General features: G+C 41.9%; 2 protein-coding genes across 4 annotated transcripts in view; both read right to left on the minus strand.

Annotated features, from left to right (window-relative positions):
* TAF2 (TATA-box binding protein associated factor 2) overlaps window positions 1-2,230 on the minus strand; it is a 65,699-nt gene extending 63,469 nt beyond the window's left edge. For all 3 annotated transcript variants that reach the window (XM_080610720.1, XM_080610721.1, XM_080610719.1), the window contains exon 1: window positions 1,281-2,230. In XM_080610720.1, the coding sequence (XP_080466846.1) occupies window positions 1,281-1,334 (54 nt within the window). In that variant the 5' untranslated portion in view covers window positions 1,335-2,230. The remainder of the gene's footprint in view (window positions 1-1,280) is intronic.
* Window positions 2,231-4,143: 1,913 nt separating this feature from the next.
* Window positions 4,144-14,667, minus strand: DSCC1 (DNA replication and sister chromatid cohesion 1; the record flags this gene model as incomplete). The annotated part of the gene is made up of 9 exons (XM_080611146.1): window positions 4,144-4,252; window positions 5,023-5,171; window positions 5,733-5,887; window positions 7,075-7,127; window positions 8,685-8,823; window positions 10,107-10,197; window positions 12,581-12,715; window positions 12,908-13,076; window positions 14,498-14,667. 9 exons carry the CDS (start codon window positions 14,665-14,667, stop codon window positions 4,144-4,146), a joined length of 1,170 nt encoding a protein of 389 aa, XP_080467272.1.
* Between the last annotated feature and the right edge of the window lie 6,750 nt (window positions 14,668-21,417).

The following is a 21,417-nucleotide window of genomic DNA, read 5'->3' on the forward strand; positions in this document are numbered from 1 at the left end:
TAATGAATAGAAGTTGCACACAAGGTCAGGAAAGTTTCAGTAAAATCAAATACAGCATCACACCAGGATTCTAGTGATACCGGAAGATAACAACATGACTTTTGAACATCATCTACCAGTATGTAAAAATCTTGTATTACTAAAGGCACAGTATCAAGTTCTAACACTTTAATGATGTGCAGTATTACAATTTGCAAGCAGCTATAATTCCTGCATTGAGACACCTATGGAAAATTTACCTGGTGAGTTGATTCTCATGTCATTTATGTAAGCAGGTGCTATACATGAAACAATGCAGTATGGGCTTTTACAATTTCATATCGTAAGAATTTCTTACTTTAAATAATGGTTATATATTAAAAAAGATAGGTATTTTAAACAAGTCAAATGAATTTGCTTAATTTTGAATGAAATATTAGAACTCCTAGTAAATAAAACTCATTTTTAAAAAAAGAAGATAAAATAGTAATTTTAACCTTTATAAATCTCTGGAAGTTATTTTTATATCTTTTGTGTAGTAGGTGGCATTTTTACCACACTTTGCAGTAGTGTTATTCATGACTAAAGATACAACCTTGTCATAATACAATTTTCATACATAATCATGTACTCTGTGCATTAAAAATCGACTTTGCTTCAGCTAGGCAAGTTCAATAAAAATTCCTACAAGAGAATGATAACAGGTAGCATCCAAGATGGATTCAGACATTACCTATACGTTAATATGTATGTGAGAACAAGAGTGATTCTATTTATAAATTGACTTGTGTTACATATTTCTAAAGAAATCAAGGAGTCATAAACAGAAATACATAAATATCCATTGAAAAGCCCAACCAACTGCTTTAGAGTTTGGTTACAACCAAAACAATCCATGTGCAAAAATGACAATTTGCTTAACAAAGGTGCTTGTTGCAAACGCAAGCATTTTTTACAAATATATACATAAGCCCTTAAGTCAAAAGGGTCTGACAGAGCAGTAGGGATGAGACATAGCAGCATGGTCTGTAGTGCTGATAGGGTGTGGAAATCTCTAAGGTCTGAAGAACACAATGTACATATGTTTATGAGACTGCATGGCTGACAGACTCACCATCCACCAGCGAGTCCATTTACATAAAACATACACCTACAACACACATTTTCTGAATGCAAGCTATATCATAAGCAGCAGTTCCAACCTTCTCAGGTAAACAGTTACGGATCAGCCTGTGGCCGGTTTCAATGTGCACTGGTCTCAAGTATAGCAACTTAAAAATAAAATAATAAATAGATACTTATAATTTATAAGGTCTTGGGCTCTCAAATCCTTTGTCTCCCTTCTTCCTATTCATCCTGAACAACAGCACTAGACACACACTGCTGACCGTCAGAATGGCATCAGCATCATCCTCGATCGATGTGTCCTTTGATTTTCCCCTGTCTCAAGTCGTACTTCATCACTCATCTAGCCAGTGGATCTGTGACTCCCACCAGTCAGGCATCTTCAGCTCGGATTAGCACCATAGTTACAGCACAAACGACATGCAGTTTTCTATTTAACCTTTTACGAGAGCAGAACGCTACCCCTCCCCACTGGGGGTACGGTACCAGTCCAGCGGCGCTGCGTGCTCCCTTTCCGGAGAGGCTATGATAAATAACCGGCTCAACGGGCAGCGGAGGTGGGAGCTACTCAATTAGTAAGGCCGCGGCTAGGCAGGCACGGCCAAGGGGTCCCCGATCAGGGACAGCCGGCTGAGGCCGCACTCTCCGCTGCCAGGCGGAGCCGGGGGGCGACTGTGGGATTACTGTGGAGCGCAGGTTGCGCCGCAAAGCCCCCCGCGTCCCGGTCTTATCGTCGCTGCGGTCGGCGGCTGTGCCGGCGGCTCCCACGGCTCGCCTCGGTGCGGTGTGGTGCGGTACGATACGGTACGGTGCGGGCGGGGCCCGGCCAGCATGGAGGGCTGCAGCAGCGCACCGGCGCGGCACGAGGCTCCCCCTCAACAACGCTCCCGCCCGGCCTCGCCGGCGGGATCCCTCTCAGCGGCGGTCGCCATCTTGTGAGCAACCTTTGACCCCTAGCAGTTGAAAGGTCACAGCCCGTTTAAAGGATCTTTAGCTCTTTAAGAACGGGAAACGATTTGGATCCCTGTTTTCCAGACGGGTGGAATAACGGTGGCAGAGGCAGGCGCGGGGGAAAACAGAAATAAAGAAGAAAATATCCCCCGCAAAAAAATCCAAGTCTCCCGGGGACGGGTCATGTAGCTAGGCGCATGCGCGCTGAGCGCCTCCAGTGCGGGGGCGGTAGGTGCGGGGCACGGTCGCATGCGCAGGGCTTGCCTGGGGCGGGGCAGGATCTCGCCTGAGAATGGCGGGCGAGTGCAAGAGAAGGACCGAGGAGGCGGTATGAGGGGCTGGGGGCCGGCAAACGGCAGTTCGCGTCTCGGTCACCCTCCGGGGTTCCGTTCAGGTGCCAGCAGTGCCCCAGCCCTCTCCGACGGTTGTGGCCATAAAGCTGATGTGGACCGGGACCTTCCGCCAGGCATGAGTCTGGGCCCTCTGCTGACGGTTTAAACACGCCTGTGGCTCCCCCCGCTCGCGGTTGCCGGGGTAGAGCTGTGGTCACCGACATTCGGATCTACATTAGCGCACACATAAACTACAGCAGGACTCGCACCCAACGCGGGCTCACAGGAGGATACTAAGACACATCATACGATACATCATGCACGCATCTGTGATACAGTCCCACAGCCTCCTTCCAGAGAAACTGTCACGTTACAGTCGTGAGGCGAGGCCTGTGCGGTGGGTGGGGAACAGGCTGACCAGCCACACCAAGAGGTGGGGGTGAATTGCTCGTTGTCTAGTTGATTATTTACTAGTGTGAGACCCGGGTACCAGTATAAGACCCAACACTGTTTAATATTCTCATAAATTATCTGGAAGATGGGATCAACTGTACCCATGGTTGCCTAAAGCTCAGCAACCACGGATGAAGTAGGGAAGTAGACACTTGCAACGGATGAGTAGGATAGGCTGGAAGAGTGGGCTAATAGGAACCTCATTAAGTTCAGCAAGGACAAGCATGAAGTCCTGCCCCTCAGTGTCTCCTCTAACCTCGCTCACCCTGCATTAGGTATGCCAGCAGCTCCAAGGCTTTTGATACACCTTACATGTGACTTCAATACAGCAAATGCTTTTTGTATACAAGCCCCTACAATTACTAAGTTTTTTAAAAATATATGAAAAACATCTAATATTAAACTCTGGTTCACTGACATGTAAAGAATCCCTTTAATGATTACAAGACACTCCACATAATGACAGTATCATAAAAAAAACCCCTATTACTTTACACAGTAATATTTCACCCTAAGTTTTCAAGGCACATTGTTACAGCAAAGTAAAAAAAATCCTATTACAAAGTTTTGTAAGTTCTCTTTAAAAAGCAAAGCTACTCTTCTGTAAAACAAATTTTACCTCAGGTACATTCTAATGGCAGTTCAGAGGAAGCTCATAACAAGATGTCCTTCACTCTTGGATTGCAATTTGGTTTTTTTGCAATATGTAAAAGGCAACTTCACAAGTGTTAAAGTACCAGCAGCTTGTGCTAGCGTTATTCACAGACATGACCATAAAAAGAACCATCTTCCAAAATTAAGGTAAGTGCAGTCTCAGGAATAATTTGTTTACGAGCTCGTCAAGGTCTGCAGTATTCAACATGTCAGCACTGCAATGCAACCTTAATCTTTAGGAATGCTAACTAATGGGCAAAAGGCTAAACATTCTGTTTTGCTGTTGAAATCAAATTAAAACATCCTTGATAACTGAATCAATTTTTAATGTCAGACTTCAGTTTATGGATAGACAACTGAAGAGCATTCAAGAAGTAGCTCAACTGGCATAACTACAGACAGAAAGGAAACAAGGAGAAACAAGGGAAGGAGAGGGCAAAGGCTGCTGGCACTGTAGTTTCTTAGAAGAGGCAAATGCCCTCATATTCTACTTAGTTGAGCAGAAAGCAGAATTCATTCAAGAAGCTTAGCTGCTTAAACTCAAGAACATTGTATGACATTGGTTGACAACTCCTTTCCCCAGAAGGTAACAACAAGTAACGTTCACTGTTACTCCATTCATTATTCTCAGTTCTTAAAACAGTACTTGTTAGGAGATGGGTCTTCTAGAATTATAAACTTTAACACCATTCTGCATTGAGCAGCGAGCGTATTTTGTCAGAAGAATCCCAACGGTCTGCTTCTCTGCACACAAGTCTCTATAGAGGAAATAAAGCAGATGACATTGGCATTAGAAATACTCTCATACAAAATGAATCCATGAAATACTTGTAAATATAACAAACTGGATCAGGATATTGGGAGAAAAAAACCCACAAAACTGTAACGGTCACATAATGCTTCAAATTACCTTAAGTTTAGAACTTGGCTTTGACATTTAAGTGACTGGCAAAACTACATTATTTACTCCAGAAACAAGGATTTTGGTTTTTACAGGGAGTTGGTTGGTTTTTATTATTACTGTTCTCTAAAGGTTTTCAATCTAGAAAACAGTTAGCTTTGAACTTCTTAGAGTAAATTTAGAGACAGTCATAGGGGTCTGACGCAGTTACTTCTGGGTTACCATCTAGATCTGCTCATGTGTATCCTGGCTGAGGATTCCAGACAGCACTGGAATGTGAGTGTTAAAGAAGGAAGGACACAGCATGGGAAGCATATATAGTTCTCGTGTTGTAAATCTGGAGACTATTTACAGATGTCAGGAGGTTTATCCTTTGAGTTAAGTGTGCCTCAATCAATAGAATCTGCCTCCAACAGTAGAATCACCTTTTTACGCAAGTTTAAATCCAACAAATATAGCTACAGTTCCCACAGGTAGGGATTCCACTCATACAGAATCCAGTCATTTACAATGGGAAGTATAGTATCTGAGGCAATCATAGCTGGTAAGTCAGCTATGCAAAAAGGGAAGAATATTAACATTACTTTTAATAAAGATAAATATATCCTATGATTCTATGATTCTTACTGTATATAAGGGGTAATATCCAGTTCTGTCCACTTTTCCCGTATGCTGAATAAGCTGTTGAATCTTTCCTGATTTCCTTCAGGTAAGTCTTCTACTTTTAGCAGAAAGATGGTCTCTGGTCTTGAGCTTCTATCCAAAAGAGCCAAGCCCTGTAGATCAGCAGAGAGGAAATGTTAAGTAAAGGCAAAACAATTAAAATTCCTTCTTCCTGGCAATAATCTGTACAAGTTGCCCTTAACCATCCAAAGCCTTCTAAAACTGCACTATGAAAGGCAAAGTGGAAAAGTATCATAAAGGTGCTGCTCTACAGGCAGTGTTTATCACTTCCTATATGACAAGAAGGGAAGGGGAAATCCACTGAGTTCCAACACCTCTTTGCCTCCTCAAGCAAAAGGATTTTCACAGTGCTTTCTACTCTGCTGGCTGCCACCCCAGTCTGCCCCACAACAGCTTCAGTTTCTGTTCTAGTTACATTTACAGGTATCAACAGCTGAAACTTTTCTCCAAACAGTGAAACATGCCAGACTCGCAGAAAGCTCAGTTGTCCTGATTCCAGACCACTGGCGCTCATGGAGGATGTGTATAAGAAGTACTTTAACTTGAAAGCTGACACAAATAACACATCAACAACCATTAATTGATAAAATGTATGTATGACACAAGGCAGGTAACAGCCTACTTGTGAAAGAATCCATACTTCATGTTTTTACCTGAAGCTGATCAAGCCTTGTTGTCATCCCTTCAGGGACACTTTGTTGCCAGACTTCTTGAAACTCTGATAAATTGAATTTAACTGCATTTTGCAAAAGCATTTGCGCTATAGCTCTGCATATTTTATCTTCATGCATCTCAAAGTAAACCTCCCCTGCTGAGAAACAAAAAAACCAGGTTATCTTGGGTTCTTGCTTTTTTGATAAAAAAACCAGAGTACAGCCTCGTGTTTCCATTCTGCTTTACAGTCTTCTACAAACCAAGTACTCTGTTTTTTCTTTTCCTCAGGAAGAATCTGACTTGGTATTACTTTGGACAAATGATGGCATCTTTTCATTCTCAAGTGCAAAATATTCTCTGTGTGTGCAAGCACTGCCCCAGCTACAAGTACTAATCCATGTCAATAAATGTACTTTCCCTCCATCTTCTTCCCTTTCACAGTAACACTTTTTCTATCATCTTTCATTCCTATTCACAATGGTTTGTATTAAAGTGTTTGCTGCCTGCGGTTGAACAACTCAATAAAACTTTCATGTCCTTTATAATCTTTAAATCCTCATTCTTCCTTTCATCAACTCATTATATTTTGCTTCACACTGACTTGACTAAAATTCTCTGAACGACATCAGGCATAAACACTTCCTTTGACTTTTTCAGTCATCAGGACTTTCTGCAAACTTGTTTTCTTGTACAACCTATCTGAATATACGAAGATTATAATTTGTGTCACTCCAGCTACTTTCTTTTCTCTTGAAAGGTTGAGTGCAACTCCTGCTATAGCCAAAGGTGAGCTGAAAGCAACTGTGGGGAAGAATCCAGATTAAGACACAGAAATATTCTGTCTATATGTGAGATGAGCAAAGGAGATTTAATCAATACAATCAATGGGTCTTGTGGTGCAGTTCAAGGGACCAAAGGCAGATGTCTACTTCAGGCAGGCTGAATTCAGGGAAATCCATGTGCCATTCACTATTTACAACAGCACAATTGCTATTTGTTTAATTGCTTAAACATCTGAGACCTCCTACAGGAGATTCCACCTAAATTTTACTAGTCGTGTGTGTTTAGTCACAAAATTATGGTTTGTAGACACCCAATAAATGACTCCCAGTACTTCTGTTAGTTCCTGATTTTTCCCTAGCATCTCATACAGTTTAATAGTCCTTTTTCCTATGAAACTTTCTCTAACCATTTTACTCGGTTTCAGCTCACTGTTTACTCCCTCCTTTTATTGACATTGTAGCAAATTCATTTCTTTGGGCTATCCTCAGAATCTGCATTTACTCATCAATAACTATTTCCTTTATGAAAATTTAGATACATGTGCTTTCCCAAACTTACCATTGTCCAAATATTTCCTGCCATAGCTTAGAAGAATGTGCTCTATCATCTGTCTGGGGACAAAAGATAAAATATCAGAAATCAAGTTTTAAAACTGTTCATTAGACACTACAGAAACAGTTACCAAGAAAATGAAGGAACAGGTATTGGGGGGGGGGGGGCTGTCAAGGAGAATTGAGGATGTGACACATCTTCATGGCTGAAATGAACAAATTCATAGAAACTTAAAAGCAAAAGAGAACAAAAGGGGACAAATAGGACAGATAGAAGTTAATTCTGTGTGCTGTCATCAAAGGTCTCTTCCACTTTCTAGTTTTAAGTAACAGAGACTAAAAGGCATAAGGAGAATAAGGAAGAGGGACTCTTGCAGTGTCACTTCTTTGCAAATCGAAAGAATTGTTTCAGAAGTAGTGTGGCCAGCAGGGCCAGGGCAGTGGTCATCCCCTGTGCTCAGCACTGGTGATGCCACACCTCAAATCCTGTGTTCAGTTCTGGGTCCCTCACTACAAGAGAGACATTGAGATGCTGGAGCAGGTCCAGAGAAGGGCAGTGAAGCTGGTGAAGGGTCTGGAGCACAAGCATGATGAGGAACGGCTGAGGGACCTGGGGTTGTTTAGTCTGGAGAAGGCTCAGCAGAGACTATCACTTCTACAACTACCTGAAAGGAGGTTGTCGTGAGGTGGGGGTTGGTCTCTTTTTCCCAAGTAAAAAGCAATAGGACAGGAGGAAATGACCTTAAGTTGTGTCAGGAGAGGTTTAGATTGGATATTAGGATTTTTTTTTTTTCCCCACCAGAGGGGTTATCAAGCATTGGAACAGGCTGTCCAGGGCAATGGTGGAGTCACCATCCCTGGAGGTATTAAAAAAATGGGCAGATGTGTCCCTTAGGAACATGGCTTAGTGGTGGACTTGGCAGTTAACTGTTGGACTTGACGATCTTAAAGGTCTTTTCCAAACTAAACTATTCTGTGATTCTATGGCAAGTCACAAATTTGGCAGTTAATTATCACTTACTGAATAGTAGGCATTTTTCTAGAACTCTGACATAACATTCCAGCATAACTGCAGACACTAATACTAAAGCAAGATTTCTTTTTGAGCCAAAAGCCAAATAAATAGCAAATGCTACATACTGTAAACTTTAAGCTCTGTTTGAATGGTTATCTTCAATTATTTCATGACTCCAAACAGCAGTACAATAAATTCAAATCTTACAATCTGGATTTATTACACCAGAAAACATGCCACATTTTATATGTTACACAAGAGATAAACTAAACCTTTTTGGCTAGCTATAGCTTCAGAATAAGTATTTCAAGATGGCCAGCAATTTACAGTTTAAGTACATGCTACTTCCATAATTTATAATTCAGCAGTGATGTTTCTACTATTAATCAGTGGAAATATTACCAATAGACACTACAGTCAGTTTACTAACCTGTCTAAGCTACTAATGCCCGTGTATATTTTAGAGGCAAAGAAAAATGTATCATTAACACTATGGTAACTGGAATATACAGTTATAAGACCATAATTCTAAGAAACAATAATTATTGTAATTAATTAATAATGATTGTAAACAATTTTAATTACTAAATGTAAAGGCTTACGTGGGCTCTAGAGATCCAAGTTCCTCAAGGCAGGTACGTAAAGGAACCTTCTTTAAAGACCAGGACTCTGAGTCTATTAGCTGAATCACATGATTCAAGAGTTTCATCTCATAGTCAAATTCCAGAATTCTCCAATATCCTGCCAAATAGAAAACCACAAATCAAGACTTAGGAGAACATTGATACCTTAATTCTGTTCTCCTGTACATATATTACAGGAGTCTGGACATTTAGATCACACCTTTACAAAGTACAACAGCAACATTCTGTCCTTTTCAGAATTAAAACTGGGAAACAGAACAGAATAGTAAAAACAGTTGTAAAGGAGAAAGAAGTTAAATAATCTCAATTATTCATAACTGTTTATGTAGATTAACTGCCACAAATACAAAGACACTATAAATTCCATACAAAGATGAATCAGACCTGGAAAAACTAGTAATTAATTCAGGCATAGAACTGTAAGAAAGGAAGTGGCTGCACTGGCCCTGAAAAGTGACAGCTCAGGTCCAGCCTAGTACACAGAAATCCAGATGTGACAAAGCACAGATGAGGTACAATGGTGCTGTGCAGCTGTAAATGACAAGGAAAGCCATCCATGAGACCCTCACCTACCTAATGGGACAGTACAAAAAACAACTGACCAGAGGTCTTTCCAGTGGCGCTCACTGATGGGACAGGAAGCAAAAAGCATCAGCTGCAACAAGGGAAATCTCAGCTAGTTATTCCCTTGTGGAGGGTCTAACACAGGAACAGCTTGGACAAAGCTGTCCATACTTGGAAATACTCAGAACAGAACCAGCCAAGGTTACATGCAGCCATGCCATAAAGCAGGGGTTTGGACCTGATAACCTCCAGAGCTCAGTTCTGCCCTGACTCCAGGACTACTGTCACCTTATGTCCAGGTGAGGGTTTGGACTTGGCCAAGTAAAGGATGAGTAGGGCCTGTCCCAAGGTGAGATACTTGCTCTAGCCTTGCCTCACATGGTAGGAAGACTTCTGAGATAAACCCAGTATGGGACGAAGGAAGAGCTATGAAAAGGCTGGGGGTTACCTAATGATTAGCTATTTTTATCTCTATAACTGCATACACTCTAGAACTCTTCATCCATGAAGAGGGCAAGAAGCCAAAAAAATACTCATGCTATGGGTGGGATACTCTGATGGCAGTGTTTGTAGCAGTATAGAAGGAATTACCCTGGGAAGAGCCAGACTGGTTAGTGCCTGCTTGGTTTTATCCTTTAGATCAGCTTCATAGCAGCAGAGAACATAGGACCTATGGAAGCAGACCTCGGTGCTTTGAAGTGACTTGCACCTTGAAAGACGAGGATGTAAAATGGGCCTTAGAAAAAGGAGACACATATTCTGGGAAAAAAAGAAGGGTTGGCTCCTCATAAGCAATAATATTCTTTAAAATAATACCTTCAATTTTGCAGGCATCTATCACCTGCAAATGGTGCAGTATTTCTTCTTCGCTTGCTTGAATCAGACTTAACAAATCTTCTGTTGTATACTGCAGTAAGAGGAAATAAAAGAAATAAAACAGGTTATCCTTACTCTTCCTTTGCTTCAGCAAAGCATGCTAAATGCATTGTAAGATATAATGAAGAGTAACGTGCCCCTCCCTGCATACTCAGTTGTAAGGTTTACCACACTCTGAAACCTTTCCTGTAACTTACATTTTCTCAAAGAGTTATTCAATATAAAAGCCAGTCTAACTACAGGGAAGTCTTTGTGCCATGCACAAGTAATACACCTGTATTCCCAGGATGTCAAACTAGCACAAGTAGGCATCTTAAGTAAAGTATCGCAGGAAGAATGAAAAGTAGATGTGTTCTGTCTTTCCTAAATCACTTATTTTAACCTGTGAGATTCAAAGAAAAGGCAAAACAAAAATCACTTATCCCTTTTGGACAGAAGTCAAAACTCCACCTTAGGACCTCCCCTGAGGGAAAGCGTCCTCCAGCATGACCTCAACAGATATGTGTTTTGGTGTCTGGTAACCAATCAGCAGACATGTAGCACAGCCCTAGCCACAACATACACAGCTTCTTGCAGAACAGTTACTTGGAGAGGTGAGTACTTGGAGAGATGAGAGGCTACTGTAGATACTGTCTGTGGTAAAGTTTTAGGAGATATAGGAGGAACAGAAGGTATCATGAGGAATGAAGTAAAAGGAAAGAACACCAGACTTAAATCCATAGGAAACAGGGCTTCATAAATTCCTTTATTCACCTTACAGCCTTTTTAATCAACTCTAATATTAAAGTTTTGTTGATTATAGCATAAGAATAGTTCTATCAGAACAGAAAAAAAAAAAGAATTAAGTACCTGAGATCCATTAGACTATGGGAACACAAATGGAAGAAATCAATACTAAGTTTGGAACAGCCACATGTTAAAAAAGACATTTAACAAATACAGCAAGGTCTCTGCTTTCTTCAATGCCATTCCTATTAAACATCATCAGGCTAAGCAGCACTGAACTCGCAAGAGTATTTCAGCAAGGGATGACCATATTGTACAGTTCTTAAACACTGTCAGTAACTGAGACTAAACATATCCCAAGAGTCATTTGTTTTCAAATAACCAGTGGCAAGATAAGAATTGCCTATATTTATCAGCTATATCTAGTTTTCTCCAGTAAGCTGATACAGGAAATACATGCTCCTTCAAAACAGAGAAGAACAGTCCTCAAACTAGGCACTAATGTCTGGGGAGACACTGACATGTTTTTATAATAGTTGTTCAGTATTAGCAATAGATATCATTCTACATGACTTCCCCCCCCGTTACTAGTCTTTTTTAGTGCTTGTACTTTCTGGACACTTTAAGCCCTTTTCCCTCTGCCATCCCCTATTCTGTTGCGTGTCCTTCTACACCTAGACCAGAGTAGATGGGAGAAGGAAGTGCTGGGGGAAAAAGATTCTGAAACTGTTCAGAAATTAGTCTGTTAATAGTCCAGAAAAAGAGAGGCAGCATTTCTCTCCAAGGGGGAAAAGTACCATCTATGTTTGTACATTGAAGCACAGATGGTTTGTTGGTATCAGCTTCAACCAAGCCTCAACATAAAATACTTCGGAGCAACCATTTCTGGTTTTAAGGTCAAAACTAACAAAACACCAGGATTTTTATCAGCCTTTTATCTGAGATCACACGCTGCACGGTCCAGGGCTCTCCATTACTCTTTAGATCCTAAACTGAATTTCCTGGAAACAGAAAGGGCAGCAGGAGAGGATTTTGTGTTTTCCTTTCTTGTAGTGTCAGTCTTATTCTCTGCCACATGCCGTCCTTATCATGCATCTCCTTGCATGTAGTATGCAACTCCTTGCTTCTCCTTCGCATCATGAATTACTGATTGGCAAACGATTTGCACATGGGTGTTTTCCTTTCTTGTAGTGTCAGTCTTACTCTCTCTGCCACATATCATTCTTATCATGCGTTTCCTTGCATCTAGTATGCAACTCCTTGCTTCTCCTTTGCATCATGAATTACTGATTGGCAATGGGTGTCCTCCACCCTCATACATGACAAGTCATATATTCACACCCGAAGAAGAAGAAAAGGCTGCATTACACCTTAGTGGCTATATAACTTTCAAGGAATTTAGAAAAGGTTCTGGAGACTGTCTTCAAGAAACTTCCCAATTGAAAACAGAAATCCACAGACTCTTTCAGTGTCCTTCCTTTTCCTCTCTTTGCTAAAAACCCAAAAAGGCTGCTTACCTGCCACTCAGCAGAAGTGCTAATAATCACCAATTTGTATAGGCTTAAAAAATTAACCCAAAGCAGTACTGTGAAACATGGGAGGAAAGGCATTTTTCTAGTTAAGAATATAGCTTCACTTTAATTTGACCGTTAACAATTACAAGAAGGTAATTCACGTTGCTGACTGACCTTTGAAAATGTCGAAGCCTGATCTTTCCGACTATCTGGCCCTACATAGGGATCTTCCATTAAAAGCTTTCTCAGTTTCTTCAGTTTTGGTCGGCATCTCCTTAATTCCCAATAGTTATTGGAGAAACCAGCGATCTACAAGAAAAAGCAAAGACCCTTAAAACATTTTAATATAGCATTTGGATTCAAAGCAACTTACCAAAAATTATCAGCAAAATGTGGTAATCTAGTCACTGAGAACAAGTGCTTCAGAAGGGTAAAATACAAGAAGTTATAGAGAATAAGAAAGTAGAGAATTAAAACAAACAAAAGCCCAGAAAGACACACCTGTGAATGAATAATATTACAAGATGCTTGATCTGCATTCAGCTGTTCTGGAGTTTTGCAACCAGGAACAAACAGCAGCATATTTGAGGTATCCGCTATTTTCATGTCATAGGTTTTATCTTTGCTGCACAACACTGCTTGTTCATCCTTTTCACCACGGATTACTAGGCTGCAACAGAAACAACACAAAAATAAAGATGTATTTTTACTGCTATTTCAGAATGAATACCTGCTAAACTTGTCTGATTTTTTTTGTATTTATACATTGGTAAGAAAGTTATAAGCTGCAGTTCTATTTGGTAACAGCAGTCACAGCATACCAAAATATAAAGATGTAATTGTCAATTAATCTAAAATACCTTAACTATGTTTTCTCCTTTCCTTTTTGAGTTTTCTCTCTCTGAAAGCCAATTCAAGGTACTCATGCAGAGCAATTTTGAATCACCTCATCTGCCTATTCACACAACCCCCCCAAGCACTGATTAAGCATTGATTAAAGCTTGAACTAGTTCACTGATCTTTGAAATTAGATTACAACTACAGTTGTCCTTTAATGTGGACTGAAACTGGCTAAATATGAAACAATAAAGTAAACACAAATTCTGTCTATTGTGCAGCACCAGTCAGATAATCCCTTCTCAATAATATGTATGTTTTCTTGCAAGTAATTCCAAGCAGGAAACAAAACCATCTTCTAGGGCATTTCAGGACAAATAATACAAACCCCCCTCCCCAGCTCACATACCTGATTAAAAAGAGGTTCTTAATGAGGACATGGTAATACCACAGCAGGGCAACATTCAGGTCTTCCCAACTATTTGAGGCTATTTTTGTTATAAAGAGTTCTAATACTGTCTCATTTAAATGTTTTTATTATGTCACTGGCACTGCAGCAAAGACAGGAATTTTAAAACCGTATCAAAAACTTACCTAGAATCTGCTCTAGTCCGGAGTTAGATGCCAGGCAACCACCCCATGAAACGCCTATGCTAACACTGTACATCCTTTGCTGTTTGTCTCACAGGCACCCTGCCATCCACCCGACCTCAACAGCTCCAGCCGGAAAATCTCAGAGTCAGTGGGATTCTTCTAAAGACATCATCTCCTTTCCTAAACCCAAAGTGTCTGGCATCTGTTCTCATATGCCTGATGAGAAGCTCTTGAGTTTTAGCTGAATGTCTCCTCAGAAGCAATTTTTCCATATGTAAATAAATAAATGAATAAAACGCTTCTTAGGTGTAACTAGTGTGATTTTCCGTGTAACAGAGCCAGGTTTAAAAGCCAGTTACATTGTCACGCAAACTGTTTTAGAAGAAGTCTGGAAAAGGCCACGTTTAAAAGCCATGTTAAAGATGGAACAGCACAGCCCTGCCCCATCTCCATCCTCACGCACAGCGGGCCGAGCTCTAAGGGTGGAAAACTCCCGCCTCCCGCCGCGGGGCGGGCTTGCCCCGGTCCACCAGCCTGGCTCGGGTCGCCGTCCCGGCTACCACGGCAGCTGAGCCCCAAGAGACGACGGAGTGGAAGTTGTCACCACCGCCAGGCCGCGCGGCGCCTCGGCACAGCGGACAAGTCCCACCGCGCCCGTACCTGCATCCCGCCTCGATCTCTGCGCAGAGGCCCGGCTCCAGCTGCAGCAGACAGCACTCTCCGGCGGCCGCCTGCGGACCGAAGCTGAGGCAATGCACGACCGGCAGCAGCTCCGCCGGGTTCACCTTGGCCGTCTGCAGCGTCGCGTCTACCTCTGCTCGGTTCCGCATAACGCCCGCCAAGCCGACCCGTCCCGAACCACGCGCCGCAAGGTTATCCCGCCCCACGCCGAGGCGGTGCCTGTCGCGGCAAGGGGCGGGACGGCGCGGGAGGCGGGGAGGCGGGCGCAGGCGCAGGCGTAGGCGTTGGGTTGATTCTCTGTTTGACTGCCGGTCTTCCGGCTGTGGCCAGCAGGGCGGGCGCAGCAGCTCAGAGTAAAATATAACAAAACCAGGCCCAACGTAGGAGTCCGTGCCCAGCTCTGACAGTACCCTCTGGGTACTTCCTTAACACCACTGCGTGGGAGCAAGAGTGGAGAGAGGGAGAGGCTGACTGCCCGAGCCACCGTTGCAGTGTGGAAGTGAGTGGAAGGCACCTACGAGCATCACCCATCTCTGCTCCTCCTGTCGCCACAGCTGCGGGGATAGCCTGACCGAGGGCAAGTACCTGACATCGCTCATGGCGCATGGTCCCTTAGGCTCTGCATAGTCCCCATGGAGGGGTTCGTGCTGTGGCCTGGCCTAGGGTATGGCAGGAATGAGCAAAAACCACAGGTAGGTGTGATTATTGCAGTGGAAATAGTCTGCAGCTCAGAGGTTCAAGAGGAAATCTGACATTCTTAAACCATAAGAGAAACATGAAGCAGAGGTTGAAAAGACAACAGCTGGGTACCACTGAGAGTCATTCCTCTTCAACGATGCCTCTTCCCTGCCTTATCCAGAACAGCTGGCTCCCCGGTTGGTTTTTCCAACCAGTTTTGTTTGTCCTAGTAGTTCTGGTTGTAAATGTTTCTTAGCTTGTTTCCTAAGGAGCAGAAACACGTGTGCTTGTGCTGCCTGCAATCTTTCTCTGCCTGTCTTTCACAACTCTGGAAGTTGCTGCTCTAGGTCAGGGAAATTTGGCAAGTAAAGTCACTAGATGTTTGGTGGAAATCAATGGCTGAACAGTATATTGGTGCCCTTAATTACGGGAAAGCAGCTCTGATCCATTCTGAGAGGCAGCAGCCAACTGGCCTATCAGCAAAAACATGGACGTAAATCTATAGGAAACATGTTTCATTTCTCAGGAAACAGCTTGTATTATGCTTCTGTTTTCACCAAGAATGCTTTAGAGCAGTGACCTAACTGACAAAAACTGCTTTGTGTAGGAACTCGTGAAGTTAGTTTCAAGAGACACAGATGAATAATTTAACAAATTTGGATTGCAAAGAAAATGAGGAGATTCTGAACTACCAATGTTGCTGTCAATTTATAAGGAAATGCTATAGCAAGGGAGCTTGGTAGGATCTTGAAATTATTTTACAATGATCAAAGAAAGGAAGTTCAAATAACTCCATAGCTCCATAGCTAAGACAGAAAACAATGAACCAGGAGATAACATATGTTATAACAGTTCACATTACCAGTATCAGGCTGTAGTTATCAGGCAGCAGGAGGATGACTTCCTAGGTGTGATTTCAATTCAAGTGGTTGGGAGATTTACAGTAAAATGTAGTAAGAAAATTGGGCTACATGAAATGAGGTGTTTCAATGCCAAAGGTATACACAATAGAAACTTATGAATGTCCTTCAAAGCATAATGAAGGTGGCTGTGAAAACAGAAAGATAATAGAGCCAGCACTAGAGAAACTGGCAGGGCATCAGAGTTGAATACAGTAACAGGTTATCAGCCGGGTGATAATTGCACAATTCAGTTACAGTTCTTGGAGATTATTCCACAGAAGAGACACAGTTTGATTAAAGCCTCACAAACCTTACTTCAAGGATTTATTTTTTTACATCTGAAATGCCCTCTGCAATATTGAAAATCAGTGTGTATGTTACATTTCCTCTTCATCAGCCCTCTTCATCAGGGATTGTAGAAATAGGACAAGGGGTAATGGGTTTAAACTAAAACAGGGGAAGTTCAGGTTAGATATAAGGAATTTCTTCCCTGTGAGGGCGGTGAGGCACTGGAACAGGTTGCCCCAAAAAGTGGTGAATGCTCCATCCCTAGCAGTGTTCATGGCATTCACATAGCTTGAATAATAATTGTCTGATCTGTCTCAAATGCAAGAAGTGGGGAATACCACTGAAATGAACAGAAAGTTATGGGTAACAGGAGAGAAGACCTTTCTATACAACACATTGTGGAACTCGTGAGATGTGGTGAAAGTCAAAATGAGTGTGATCCACAAAAAAGTTAGACAAGTTCATAAAGGTTGCATGTGCTTGTCTCTGCTAATCACAGTGTTCAGGTTTTAGTTGTAGCTCAGGACCCTAAATAAACTCAGATCCCCTAAACCACCAGAGCACACACTCTTCTGCTCTCCGTTGAAGTTAGTTATTGAGTCAGACTTATTTCTTTGTTTAATTTATTTTTTAAAATAGTAGTTAAAATAGCAAAGCAGTGGCTCGCATACTGTATGTTTCAGACATTGAATCATTTGTAATCTCATATCCCAGTAAAACTATCATACCTGATCATGCCAGCCAGCAAAGAACCAGAAAGCAGGAGATAGAGTCCAAGACTCAAACAGGGAAAATTTTAGCCAGTTACTAGAATAGCCAGATAGCTCATCCACCTCAGATAAATTCTGTCTTGTCACTCTTAATAGGCCAACAGGGAGATACAAAACAGTTATATTCAAGTTAGGAGAAAATAAATAGTCATAATCAAACCTAAATACTTGTGTAAACTCTACAATAGCTTCGAGTATCTCAGTGGCATAAAATTGGCTCTCTGCTGGAAACACTGGAGAAGAAACACTTGAAGCTGGAAAACAAGTACCAGAATAGCCAGGGCACAAACACTATCAACACAGGAAGTGACTGAGAATTCCATGGTACACTGGTGCAACAAGGAAAAACCCAGATGCCCAATGCTTATGAGACAACTAGTGCTTGGATACCCATTTTGTTGCTGTGTCATTTCTCTACAAGGACAGCATATGTAATTGCAAACATAGGCAGAGATCAGCCATGTCACACTGGTGTAATTCATGATGAGGTGGTAAAGGGGGGTAGATCTGAACAAGCTGGTATCCAGCCGACATTTATAGCATCTCCCAGCTTCAGCCAGTCAGCCAGGACATTCTCAGCTACAGAGCACATCCTCACAGTGTGCACATGGGTGCAGTGGGTGGGAAAGTGCTACAATTTCTGTTAACATTAGCATGAAAGAGCAGAACATTGTCAATTATAGGGACACCCTTCCCTTCTGGGCTTAGAGTATGTGACAGGTGTGCATGTCATGTAATATATGAGTACATCATTTAGATCTTTTGGTCCACCTGCATTTGCTGGATAGATCTCCAGAGTGCTTCTAGCACAGCAAATATTGTAATTCAGACTCAGCTGATCTTGCTAGTTGGCAAAACTTTACTGTGGGCCCTAAAATTTAATCACATAACACACCTCCTACTAAAATGATTTTAAACAGTATTATCATTAATATCTAGGAAATAAATGTCTGTAGATAAATGGAATTAAATGTATTCTTTTAAAAATACTGTGTAGAGTGTTTTGTGACTAATTTCAAGGCTCAGTCTGGAGACCTTACTAATAGTAAAATCCTTAACATCAGTATGTGTCATCTGGCAAGTGATCTGTCATCTTGCTCCCCACTACAGCTGGAATTCTATCTAGTGATATGCTCTTTTTAGCCCCAAACCATCTGTCTGACACAAAAGTGGATAAAACTGTGGACATGTCTGCAAGAAACACTTTGTTCTGAAGATTTCCATCTATACCCTCATCAGGTATTTCTAAGGCCTATACCTAAAGCCTGAATGTTTCTGTATCTGTTGGATTTTTGATATTTTTCTGTGGACATCCTAACCATCTGATTTTTTTCTCCTGCTGCTGAATATTACAGCTTGTCTTGAGGCCAGATATTTTTCCATTGTAATCACTGTGTCAGTGAGCAATTGGAATTTTTTTCTGACAGCTCTGTGAGTAATGATTAGTAGCGAGTGTATCACACGGGATATTGTATGCTAAGCTATAACCGGCACAATAGAAGTAACTTTCTATTCATTGGATGTTTTGGCCTCTCAGATCTCCAGTTACTCCTGACTCAGAAAATAAATTCCTGTAAAGTTAGAAGAGATCTTTGTCCTTTCATCTTCTCCCACCTACCTGCTGGAGACTGGGTCATCAGTTTTGGTGCAGCCCTTACCTAACAGAATTGCCTTTCTCTAGGAAATTGTTTGGTAAGTGGGTAATGAGGCTGCTGTCATCATGAACTGCTTCAGAAGAGATGCTGTGTGAGGCTTGAGGGGAGGTACCTCCCTCTGGAAAGCTAAATGAGTTTCCTCCTCAATTTAATAACTTGAATGAGACAAACATCAAAGGCAATTATGAAACTTAGAAATCTTTGATTAAAAATTCTGTGCAAGTTTCATTCCTGGGGAAATAGGCACTGGGGTCTGACAAATTGGGTTATGAGAAAAACAGAGGTGTAGCTGATGCTGTTCTGTGGCAGGCACATCCAGTAAGTGGGTCTCCTGGGGTGCATCCACGCCAATTTTCTATACTACATACGTCTTTAAGAGTGACAATTTAGAGGGCTCCTCTCCAGAGAGGGGAGTCAGAGCAGCCAGGGAGGAAAGTCATCTCTTTGCTAGTTGCTGTGGAGACAGGCAGCATCCCAGTGTGAAGATGGTGTAATACAGAGGAGAAAAGCTCTGAGGGACTGGCTCCTTCCAGCTTTCCTTCCCTTCCCGGTTCTCTCCCCCTCTTCAGCTCAAGTCCCACTTCTGTTCTTATTGGGACTCCCTTCTCTCCATTCCTTTTCTCTTCACAGCTCTTTACCATTTTGTCCTCATTTCTCTGGGTGAAAGCACCTTGGTGAAGTTTTCTTCCTGGACACAACTACAGACTGTTTTTCTGATGCTCTTCTTTCTGCTGAGATGTTGAGAGCAGGACAGTGTTCCCACTACAGTTTAGCCCTTGACAATATTATTACCTGGCTCTGTATTTCAAGCAATCTGTATTTGCTCTCATGATAAAACCTTGCTACGTTTCTGCTTTATCCCAGTTGTGTTTGTTGGTGCCTCCTTCCACCAGTTCCTTTTGCACCCAGTTTCCCTGATGCACAGCTGCAGCAAAACTCATTCTCCATAATGAATTCTGGTTCTCTGTAGCACCAAAACCCCTTTTGCCTTGGTTCAGTAAAAGGACGGGTCATATCTGATCATTTTACTATATCTCAGCACAATGTGGTATCTGATTTATTTTATAAGCATGCTCTACTGAGTTTGTCTCATTGCTTCAGCATTCGAAGAAATCCATAAATATTTTGAGTACACAGGAGGTGCCAGACAAACACTTCCTTGGAAGGTGCTTTCATAATAGTCAGGATTTTACTGACTTAAACTTTTCATTTTGACTAGAGTAGGTATTATCTTTGTGTTCATTGTGGAGGGAAACTTATGATGGAGTCAATTATGTTTGTGTTTGTAATCCAGTGCAGAGATTATATTATCTACAGATTATTCTCTTATAAAATTACCATTAAATTAACAGTGTTTTTCTTCTGTCGAGCATCAATTCACAATGATTTTCTAGTAGGCATTTTCATACTTAAATTCTTGAGAGGACCACAGGGTGGCAGAGTGATTCAACACCTATCTACTGCAGTTTGTTATGGAGACAGAGACAAGAGTTAGACGAGCCAGAATAGCTGCTGGTGGCAGTTATCCCGGTGGAGCTGAGCGATGCCATTGGTTTGCAGTGTTTCTGATGCCTTGCAGCAGTGGTGCCATAACTGCCGTGTGCCATGCCTGCTGCTTCTCCCGGGAGTCCTGTCAGCTGGAGGAGCAGTTTCTCTGGCTGGTGTTCCTCAGCCGCAGGATGTCTGTGTGTCGCACAGCCTCACCTAACAACAGAATGTGATGTGCTTAAAGATGGAGACAACGCTGGAACCTCTCTTTTGGGGAATACTGTTTGGCAAAGACTGTTTCTCTTTTGAAAGCCTCATCAATCATACAGGAGTGTGATTCTGTGTCTCATGGAAGCAGCTGTTTGGCACCCTGTCAAACTGTTTGCATCTGTTCCTGACACCAGAACCACATATCCACAGATCTATGTGCACTACATGCTTGCACCCACCACCTACCCCAAACCCTGGCTGTGATGCTCACTCTAGGGCATGGAAGAGCCAGATCACCTGAGGTAGTGTGCTCCATCGTGAACAGTGTGGAAAGAGCAACAGCCAACAGAAACTCTGTCTGAGAAGTAGGAATAAGCAGCAAAGGACTAATAACGAATAGTGTCTTAGACTGAATCTCAGCAAAGGACAAAAAATAAGCGTCTGAGTGTTCAGAGCTGGTTATGGTGCAAAGTCCAACTGTGAGTTCAAGCTATAGTGGTTTAAGCCGACCTTTTTGATCTTGCAATCAGACATCAGAGCTCATTAACAGATATAGCTGGGGGACAACTTAAGAAGCTGGCTTTTACCACTTAGCTAGTAGGTGTTGTCTTCACACTTGAGATGTGGTCTAGAAAGCAGTTCCTTCTCAGATCTTAATCACACTTCCCAGCTGACTCACACCTCCCAGCCCGTGCACTAAGATGGATACTACAAGTCCCAGACTGTGACCTGGGCTAAACATACAGTGTAGACACAACTCAGGCTGAATGAGTTCATAATTGCTATCAGTTAAATGTGGAATAAAGAGAAAACAAACAAAAAAAGAACTACTGGAAATACATATGAAGTCTTCAACGTTTAAGATTTCAACTGTTTTTAGAAATTATTGCAAAGGAATTAGAAAATAT

This window comes from Psittacula echo, assembly GCF_963264785.1.
Source record: "Psittacula echo genome assembly, chromosome: 2".
Lineage (NCBI taxonomy): Eukaryota > Metazoa > Chordata > Aves > Psittaciformes > Psittacidae > Psittacula > Psittacula echo.